This window comes from Protobothrops mucrosquamatus, unplaced genomic scaffold (genome assembly GCF_001527695.2).
Source record: "Protobothrops mucrosquamatus isolate PMUCROS unplaced genomic scaffold, P.Mucros_1.0 scaffold_163, whole genome shotgun sequence".
NCBI lineage: Eukaryota > Metazoa > Chordata > Lepidosauria > Squamata > Viperidae > Protobothrops > Protobothrops mucrosquamatus.
Genome location: NW_015386239.1, coordinates 278,236 through 289,444, shown reverse-complemented (window position 1 = coordinate 289,444; position 11,209 = coordinate 278,236). Strand labels below are relative to the sequence as shown.

At 35.5% G+C, this 11,209-nt stretch overlaps 1 protein-coding gene across 1 annotated transcript in view; it reads right to left on the bottom strand.

Annotated features, from left to right (window-relative positions):
* RBP2 (retinol binding protein 2) overlaps positions 1-10,537 on the bottom strand; it is a 13,731-nt gene extending 3,194 nt beyond the window's left edge. Inside the window, exons 1-3 of the mRNA XM_015821285.1 lie at positions 10,465-10,537; positions 5,706-5,884; positions 2,207-2,308 (exon numbers count right to left, since the gene is read on the bottom strand). Of these exons, the coding sequence (XP_015676771.1) occupies positions 2,207-2,308; positions 5,706-5,884; positions 10,465-10,537 (354 nt within the window). The remainder of the gene's footprint in view (positions 1-2,206; positions 2,309-5,705; positions 5,885-10,464) is intronic.
* Between the last annotated feature and the right edge of the window lie 672 nt (positions 10,538-11,209).

Sequence of the window (11,209 nt, the reverse complement as noted above, 5' to 3'; positions counted from 1 at the left end):
TAAGAATATTAAACATTAATGCATTAAGTTGCAATATTAATCATACTTATTTAAAAGTATGTTCCTCTGAAAATAATTTCCTTACCTTCTGAGAAAAGTGGTTTGGAGTTGAGAATTGAAAATGCTTAAAAATGATTTTTTAAAATTTCTAGCCCATTAAGCAAATTTGATCTCAGTGGAGAAGATGAACAATGTTACCAAATTTAGGCAGCAAAAAATCAGATAGCCATTAATTGGAAGCAAAGTTTAGTTTCCTGTAGCTTTTTGAGGCTATCTAGTCATCTTTTGGATTTCTGTAGCCCTGTTCTCATTGTTAATTATGGAATTCAATCATGGAAATAAACATGACATTAATTATGCTTTGGGTGTCCTCCTTTCAAGGATTCTATTTAAGATATGCCAAAATTCATTGGTAAGAACTTCTTTATTTCCCCATCTGGCTGTAAAATCAAGACTCCATGGTTTCTGCTATGTACCCATCACTTCTAGTCATCCTGATAGCTTTGCTGCTTCCCATTTAGTGGGCTTTACTTCTCCTCTGCCATCAAATGAAAAGGACAGGAGGGTCAGCAAAGTGCTGGCTGGAGAGTCATATTTTATGCTTCCTCCATTGGCCTGCTTTTGGGAGGACACTAGTGAGGGAGAGATTCTGGGAGAGATCCAACCCAGCAGAAATACAACTATGTGGAAATATAGTTGTCCTCCTATGTCCTCATTTTTGAGACCAGTCACCTGAATATTTTTATTATTTAATCTCTCATTTATCGTTTCTCATACTTTGGTGACTGCTTAATTTTCTTTACATCATTCAAGTTTTCTATGTTTTTGTTTGAATTTCACTTATGAACTCAGCTATATGAATTCAGCTTTTCTTCAACAGCACTAAATTATATGTTTTAAAGATAAGATGTATGTCTGGTGATTAGTCTAGTCCATTTTTTCAACCTGCTTTTCTGTGTAGCCTACAGAAGAGGATTCCTGTATTAAATCATATTCCCCATAGCTTACAATGAAGTTGAGGAAAATAATTATTACTGTCAATTACTGGAAAATTATATTGTGATAAAAGGTAGATTCCACTTCACATTTCCATCTTTCACATTTCCATCTTTCACATTTCCATCTTTCCCATAGCACTTTGAGCTATTTGTTTTTAATTAATAAAAATGTGCAACTATTGCAATTTCACACCCTCAGTATGGAACATTGAGATTGTGCCCATGAATAAATGCCAGGCGGCTTGAACCAACTGATTGTTCTAATCTTTTGCAGCAGGTTTCATTGCTAGAATATCCTATACTGTATACTCTCCTCAATAAATAATGGTAGAGTTTTGGTCAGCGTTTTCCTAATTTTAATTACTACCTGGAATTGCTTGTGGACTATTAAATGAAAACAGAAGCAAGTCCATCAAACATTAATTTCTAAGTGTTCAAAAAAGTACAAAGTCTGCTGATTTGCAGACTAATGAGGCTGAAACGGTATAAGGAAACGGTAGTGTGGTTCGTTGGGTAGTGAGTGTGCACATTTTTCTATCATTTTTTATTGTGGAAGGCCTATATTTGCCTGCCTTAAAAAGATCTTTTTTCAACTTAAAAGAAGTACCATTAAAAATCCATAAGTACACTTGAAAGGGTATTCTGAGATTGAATTTCCTCCTAAAATAAATGGAATTTGTTACTATAATGGCCTCACTGACTTCAGTGCTGTTTTTTATGATTGACATAATCTGTAGGCTATCTCACAGTAAAACTGACAGGTGAAACAAAAGTGCTTATAGTTCATCTCCCACTATGACTCCAAACAGAACTAATTTTATTTCTTAACATAAAAAGGAGTCTCATGCTTTAATCCTGAATAAAGAGAGATTCCTTAAAATTCAGAGTAGATCAGACTGTATATATACACATAGACACACACACACACACACATACATACACATACATATATACATACACACATACACACATATACATATATACAAATACATATACATACATATATATATATATATATATATATATATATATATATATATATATATATATATATATATATATATACCGTATATATATATATATATATACCGTATATATATATATATATATATATATACAGTATACTAGATGCTTTAAAAAATCCTTATAAAAGTGAGTTGATATGGAACAGCTTTTTATTATAGAAAATCAACATATTTGTTTCTTACTAGATGCAGTTTGTCTCCTTCAATCCAGTGTTTCCAGCCTCTATTGTTTTTTTCACCTTTCTGGACACAGACAAGTTTGTCACCATCCCAAGTCACTGTTGACTTCAAGGATTAAAAGATAGTATTAAGCAACATTCTAGAAATTGAGATATTTAAACTTGGAACTAAATGCAGTTCAGTGAATGTGTCAGGAGAAAAACAAAAAGGGTGAAGGGAAATGCAGCCATCTCTCTGCAAAATCCCAAATTCTGATTGCAAACTAAGACTGTCACTGATGTTTCATGTTTCCAGCTCTTCACCCTGATTCATGAAATAACCACGGAAACAAATTACACAAATTTACTTATGATGGAAGTATTCCCTAGAAAGGGAAACCAATATGAAATTTGGTTCTGCTTTAAGAGGAGAGTAACTAATCTCCAATAGAAAAGTCATGCTTTATTTAAACTAATGCAACATCCACACACATATTTCTATTTCAGTAAATAAATTAGGGTGGTGTTCACCGCAGAATAGATTAAATTAAATTATTTTGTATAAAAGTAACACACCAACAACTGATGATTAAATCTCCCAGTTGTTTTACAAGGTTGCAAATAAAGCAGCTTTTTATTAGATACATAGTACAGGATAAAAACAACTGAAAATTTCTTGAAGAAAGGTTCCACCTTACATATCAAATTACTAGGATAGTTAACCTTTGAAAGCCTGCTCTGCTTGTGCAGTGCAAAATATTTCTTCATTTCAATATAATTTTTTCCAAAGAGAAAGGAATTTCAGTGGAATCTGTATTTTTGTACTTTTGTACTTTTTTTATTATGAAGAAATTCTGTGTGAATGTCCATGTAACATTTTGCAATCATTTTTGCAGTGATGTACCACTTCCCTGTTCCCATACATCCATCAGACCCTAGCAGCTAGGAAAGCATCAGGATGACAGAGAGGTTAATAATCCTAGCAGTCCCATCTTCTGCCAATGCCAAGAATAACAGCAGCAAAATAATTCAAAGCATATTCATGTACCCAGAGGAAAAGGTAGCAAATGGAAGTTCCTGAACAGGCAATAAAGCTTTAGAGAAATTTCAAGGTGAATTTCAGTAATAATAGCATCAGGCAAAGGGACAGAAAAAGTTTTTTTTTAAAAAAAGAACAAAAGATTTTTATTCTGTTGTTGTTGCTCATCAAACCTGCTATTTTATAAATGTTGGTAGATATTTTCTGAGTCTCTATTCATTTCCTTACTATTTTTGAAAAATCTGTAGACCTGAACTGGACTAGACAGCTTTTTAAATATAGCAAACTTGGATAGGTTTTTCAGCTTGAGGAGTAATCTTTTTTTTCAAGTGGAGAACTATCTGGATAGTTCTCTGGCACCATCCAGATGGTGCCAGAATGGAAAAATGGCCAGGAGGAAGAGGAGGGATTAAGAAAAAAAAATCCTGTAAAAATCTCATTTTTATATATAATATAATGTAATGTAACGTAATGTAACATAACGTAATATAATATATAATCTTAGTAGTTCTTCAGCAGCTTAATAGCAAATTGTAAAAAATTGCTGAAAACTTTAAAGTTAATGCAAAGACAGCATAGGTCATAGGTCATGCTGGTTGGGAATTGTAGGACTTAAAATCCACACATTGCCAACATTGAGAAACATAATTATAAGCTGTTCATCCTTGAGAACTATATTCTCAAAACTTGCAGTAGGGTAAGATATCTAGTCATCTGGTCTGAAACTTTTTGTTATCCACTATACTTTCCAGTGTATTGACTGGGAAGTATTTGATTGTAACCTCTTCTGAAGGTGATAGGAAGTGCAATAAAACTTAAGCTATCATTTGTCTTGATGAGAGGTAATTCCCCCCCAATCCAAGTTAGTTTTTGCTGGCCATGTTTATAACAGTGATTAACAGGAGAAAAAATCTATGCAATTTATGGGGGTTTGGCAACACTCTACACCTCTACACTGAAGAAGTAGAAAGTACAATTATTTTTCTTCCGAGTATTTCCCCCAAAATACAGGTTATACTTTTTTTTTAGTATCAACCAAATGTTAATCCATTGTGACAGGAATTAAATGAGTGGTTTATTGCCCAAGACTGATGTGGGCTGAGAGAAAGAGTGACTGGCTCAAAGTCAACCAGCTGGCTTTCATGCCTAAGGTGGGGCTAGAACTCAAACTCTGCTGATTTCTAGCCTGGTCCCTTAACCAATAGATCAAACTGGTTCTCAGAAAGAAGCAGAATGACTCCCTTAAAAATAATTAATCCCTGCTTTTGCTGGAAAAAAAACTCAAGTAGCAGTGTGTTTGTATAGGAATGCTGGGTAGAAATCACCCTGATAAGAAATCAGAGAGAATTATAAAAGAAATGAGGTGCTTTTTCTTCCTGTAGTCACATAACAGGACTGAGATAGAAAGAGAAAATTGAGGTTGCTGAAAGTTCAGCAAAGTGGCAGTTTTGTGCTCCTGAATAGGGCTGGTAAAGGATGGCTTTGTTATAAGGAGCATGCTGTGATGTCAGGGCACAGAAAGGTCACAGATGATAGGGAAGATGTTGGCTATAAGAAGCAAATCTCCCCATTCTCCTTGGAAAAAATAATTAGGTGATTGTAATGTTTGCTATTCTGTTCTGGAGATCTGATACAGAGGCACACAAGCCACAATTTACATCGGGTGCCTGTGACACCATTAGAATCAGGTGCAAAGAGTTACATATTATGAAACTGGTATTAGTGAAATTTAGTCCCCAATCTTATTCTCTCAATCCAGGGTGAAAGCAATAAAACAAACATTTGCTGGCATCTGATCAATACGTTCTATGAAACTCATCAACAATCCAAGCAGCACCCAGCATCCCGAGGCCAGATTGGCTGTTGATTGGAAGACAGCAGGAATGACTAGATTTCCCTTGTAATATACATTAAAGTGTTCCCTAGTTTCTCTATCTTCTCCAGACCTGATAGTTCAGCTTCCAGTCTGGACAGCTTTTGTTTGCAGTGTATTGAGGAAGGGCCATCTTGCGACATAATAGCAAGATGGACTTGAAATGTTTCTAGTTGGGTAAGGGACTTTGCATAAACAATAGGTTCTACCTAGTTTTGCTCACCACAAGAAAAATGTTTTGTGTGCTGCAGCCTAGAAGAATAAAGAGCAGTGACTACTGTGGCCAACAGGAATCTGATTTTCTCTGTGCCAAACTATGAAGTAAGTCTATGGCTGTCAACTAGGGAAATATAACAGTCTGGAACCATGAAGAGTTGAAAGCAAATAACAAGTAATTTTACCTTGCTGTCATCTGCTTGAGAAATTGTCATGATTTGCATATAGAATAAATAGTTGCACTAGCAAAGCATCTAGTTTCTGAAATGCAAATTTCAGCTTCTTTATAAATAAGCATTTCTTTAACATTTTAATTTGCTTTCAACCTGTTTACTTGAATGTCAGGGGCTTATATTGACTGCTGTGTAAATGGGAAACAAATAATAGGTTTTCTACCTTCACAACTCGATTGTCAAGCCCCTTGGTGTGCTCTTCAAATTCCACTCCTATGGTATAATTCAATTCATAGTTTCTGAAAGTGCTCAATGTTTTTGTCTTGAAATTGTCTCCATCTTGAATAATTTCTTTTGTTTGTTTTAGATGGTTTGCAATCTTACGGGTAGCAAAATCGATGCCTGCAGATGAAATAAGAGATATGCATTTTAACAATGTGCCTGATTAAATTTGATTTCTAAATGTAAAAACACAAACTTGTGAGGTTATGCAGATGCCTAATAAGACTTTTGGCTTTTTAAAAAGAGTTCACATCTCTTCTATGAACTGATTTTTAATAAGTTATTTTGAAGTGGTCAATGCATCAGAAAAATCCCTTGTTAAATTGCCATGTCTGACTGGAATTTATCTCAAGATAGCAGACTTGCACGTAAGGATCTGGAAGTAATTCCCATTGAAAACAGTGGGACTGATTTTCTAGGAAAACACATACAAGACTGTGCTCTAAAAGATGACGTATACATAAATACATGTATACATATTTTCCACTAGAAGAATATCTCATTATCTAAGGCTATGTCATGCCACTGTCCGAGCCTGACTCCAGGAAGACATGGAGTTCTCTGTTGAGGCCCAGGAGGGGGTGTCTGTGGCTTTGGAGGACTGTAGGGAGGAGCAGGCTGAGGCAGGCCAGGGCCCTTCAGGTTTGGAACAGTTAAGGCAGAGTTCAGGCTAAGAGCAAACCCCCCCACCTGATCCTAGAGCAAGGAGAGCAGAGAGGAGGAGAGAACAATGGAGACAGGCTCAATTGCTTGGGAGGAGAGCATCCCGCCCTACTCCACAAGGCACACCTGGGGATTAGGATTTAAGGAGATGCTGTGGGGTTGGGCATTTGCCGGGAACAAACATGGTATCTTGACATAGTTGTGAATTGTGCTCTTGTCTGTGTTTAACCTGGACACTTTGAATTCTGAACCAGTTTGTTTCCTGCTTCACGACCACAGACTGCATTCCTGAGTCTCTCCTTGCAGTTTGCAGTTTGCATCTGTCTTGTCTTGAGAATATTGTAAACTTCCCTGGCTGTATTGGTTGAACTCTTGCCAGCATATGTGGGAGCTTTTGGGCAACATTTGCAGTGATTAAAGGACTGTTGCGCTTGCCAGCCGACTGCTTTGCCTCCGTTTGGGGCCCTGGGTCATCACAGGCTACTTTTATAGAATTGTACAACAGTTAATAATGTGCTGATGTAATATGGTTAGAAGCTACAATTATCAAATAGGATTCTGAATGCAAAGTTCTTTCTCTGTCAATCAGATAATTCCTTGTGCCATTACCACCCAAGTTCTCTAACTATCACTGTTCTCCTCCTGGTTAGTACACTGACTCTTATGGTCAGTTTTTCACACCAGAACCTATTGCATACCAAGCTTTGTGATTTCAAACAAGACAAATATAATTTCTTAACCACCTCTCAAATAAAGATATTTAGCTATGTTACTAGAGAGGTGTTGTAACAGAAAGTAACATGATGGAGAGCATCAGGGACAGCACAAGAGCAAAGAATCGCCTATCTGTAACTGAAGCTTCTTTCTGCCTGAGAAACAGTAGGTAATATCCATTGATCCCCATCGCTTCCACGAACCAGTCCAACCTGTTTTTTTTAAAGCCAGTCAAGTTGGTAGCCACATCTCTTGGCAGAATCTCATAGCTACTAAATTTCATGGTGGCAAATTCTAAACTTTAGCTACAGTGCAATAAGGATTTAGGAACATTTGTAAGCAGTTCACACATGACCTGAATAATAAACCACATGCTCAATTCACACATTATGCTCAATTAAAGGCAGTTAGGTTTTATTGTTGTTTAGCAGGCCAATAAATTACTGAAACTCAGACATTAAAGGCACATGGGAGAGCTTCAGTATCCTTTGTGTTTGGACAACTCCTTTCCATAGGTATTTTTCTACTTTAATCTACTTTGTATTTGAATGTTATAATCACATGGGACAGCACAAGAGAGAGCAACCATAGCTCAGAAAGGAACCAATCTCCATCTAGGTAACAGAAAATTGAAACACATATTTATTTCTTTGTTTACTTGCATCCCACCTTTATTGTTTTTCCAAATAACTCAAGGTGATGAACATATCCAACACCCCTCCTCCTTCTATTTCCCCCACAACAACTCTGTGAGGTGAGTTAGGCTGAGAGAAAGTGACTGGCTCAAGGTCACTCAGCTGACTTTCCTGGCAAATTCATGTTCTTCTGTTTTTTAGCCTGGTGCCATAACCATTAGACCTGTGGTTCCCAACCCTTTCTATACCCTAGAATGCTTCTGATATATTCTTGCACCCCTTACAAAAGTTTGAAATAATGGCAACAAATTATGCATATACACTATAATTTTGAAAACCCAAGTTTTCGCACACCCTGGAATATTGTCTCGCACCCCCAGGGTGTGCAAGCACCCCTGGTTGAGAACCTCTACACTAGACAAAACTGGCTGTCTCATCTTATTATGTTCAGAACTTGCTGTGAAAAATGAGTTAGAAAGCATTAGTAGTTTTGTTGTTTAATCATCATTGCCTTCCATTACATAATGGCTTTTGTTATCACTTTATTTTGATCATGATCAGAATAGGATATTTGAAGAGCAATGGTATACAAAAAATCAAATATAAAAAAGGATATACTGGGCTGATTTCTTTCTTGTCATATTTCAGTAAAAGATGCTAGTGATGAGCTAAACAAATTCATCAGTGGGAATAGCAGTCAACCAAGATTGTTGTAAACACGTCCTTGAACTCAAGATGTATTTCACCTCTGTCAGCCAAAAGCTCAAAGATAGAGAGTGGTGTCGTTTATTATCCATTTCCTCCTCTAGCGGTTGCCACTGATTGAATAAGATTGCAAAGCATAAAGCAGCAAATGCAGTGTTGTGATGTAAGCCCTAGACCATTGGTACATATGTGAGAGGTACTAAAGAGGTGGAACTTGAATCATGATGCAACTATATCTTGCTCATTTTGATCCTCCTTGCAGATGCCAGTGAAAGCTTAGAATATCTGATAGATAAAATTGAATGTTTTTGCAAAGTAGATAATATTTTGCAGCTAAAATATCTAACGTTTCCCCAAGACAGCCATAGAGCAATCCTACCCAAGAAACAATTTAGTGGACCTAAAATATAAAGAAACACATACTTACATATACACAGGTGCATAGACCCACAGACCTACAGACATACACACACAGAGATATCTACACAGACATCTTATTTTGTCATCCTTTACCTTACCCTGTTAAGTATTACATTATCATTCTTATAAAATATGAATACAGTTTGCTATCTTTTACTGAATTTATTAGTGTTGTCTTTAGTGAGGAAAATCTGAACAAAAAATTATCCCTTCTTAAACACAGTAAATATTTTCATTTTAATTTAATCTATGCATTTTCCTCAGATTTCCTATTCTGATGCAGTTATGTTATATTCTTTTTTATTTTCTTGTGAAAGTAAAAAGGGCATCATATACATAAATATGATAAAATATTGAAAATATTTACACTGATAATTATACTAGTGTACTTATTGTATTGCAATTAATGTAATTATATATAAGAAGAAACCTGTCCCAGAAGTCAAAAAAGTGAAGATGTAATACTAATACTTCATTGCCTGGTTAACTGTTCAGAAGGAAAAATATGCAACAGGTCATGTATAAAAAGGGAACATTTGCAAATGATTGCCCCACTGATGGCTGGCACTATGTGCAGTAGTTGTACATCTGAAACTTAGCGATCTTTAGAACCGACAGCCTGAGAATTAGAGCTCATATTTATTCTAGGAACTCCTAACAGTTTACTAGTTTTGTTAATATACCAGCCATCTGTTCAATGCTAACGGTAATTTTTGTTTGTTTGATGTCCCTCAGTAGGCATAAGCTATTACAGTAAATCAGAGTTTATATATGTACAATTCATTATTAGGTAGAAGGTGAAATGAGTAAGAACAACTCTACTATGCAGCAATGCTACTGAGTTTCTTTTTCTTTTTAAATCTGGCAACCATAATCTCTACTGCAGATTGCTCAATTAAGATTGTGTCTGCTGTATAAGAGAATACAAGGCAAACACAATGTCCAAACTGCTGGGTTCTTGTATTGATAATACTGAAAATATAATTTAAGATCCAGATGTCAATGTATTACGTGTAGAATCCTACGATTGTTATACCTGAGATAAACATGGGATGGAGTCTCACCTTGGGACAACCTTCATCTTCTCTCCTGTTTGGCCAATATCCATTATTCTATTGAATCAATAGAATATATTCTCATAAGCTCTACAGTTCATAAAAATAAGTAGAAATCCCTTGTCACCTAATTTAATGCTGTGCCCAGTTTTGTAAGCCATTTTTGCCTTTGCCAGAGATATACATAAAAATGGTTACATGATGCATGGTGCTTTGTAGGATTAAAGGATAATTTACTACTGTTGTCTTGATTGGCAGTTTTAACACTTTTAAACAGCGTACATAATTTTTTGTTGTAATTTTAGGTTTTGAATTATTTTAATCTATACTACTTTGCATGCATATAATTTGAAGGCTTCATATGCCTTCCATGGGATGTAAAGCACTGTTTTAAAAATATTTGAATTATCTCTGATTATATTTTAATACATGCTTAAGCAATTGCGTTCAAAGTACCTTGTGAATTGTAAAGATAGAACTTAATCATCTGAATTAAGTTTATACTTACCTAAAGCAATCATATAACCTTCAAAGTTTTCATTTAATACCATTTCCCATTTCCCATTGTAATCGGCAGGCATTGCTGCTAGGTAGTTTAGCTATGGAATATGAAATGGTGGTTCTCCAAAAAGAATGAACTGTAATTCTATCCTTTTTATAGTTCTTCGGATGTAGTTTATGGTTTCTAATATAATAAAGTCTAAGGGTCACTGAGATAATCTAAGCAGAACGTTATGTTCGTTATTAAAGTTCAAAGAAGAACTAGATGTGAGAAGGAAAATGATGTTGCAATGACCTTTGTAAAATGTTAAGAAAAAAGACAATAGGATATTTTTTATGAAAGCATATGGTTGAAATATGTATTTCATAATGGCAAATTAACAAGTCTAACTTGGTTGCATTCTTTGTTTTTAAAAATGTCTAAGATCTTTGACTTCTGTTTGAATTTTATTAGGAGTGCTATCTAGCTGATTCAGTTCAGTTTAAAAGAAGCAACATCTAATTTCTTCCCAATAATCCCACTCTGCTTGAGATAGGCACACTAATGTTCCATGCACTACGACAACATAGCTGTTTAGGTACTTTTGGATGCTTCTGATGTAGAAAAAGCAGGAGGTGACATACAAGGTGACAAGATAATCACAATGGCATTTTGTTCAGTCCTCCTGCTTCTTCCTCCTAATGTGGATTTCTTCAAACAGCTACAACTAGGACATTTAGCACAAGGTATTATATCAAGCTTGTAGCTGGTT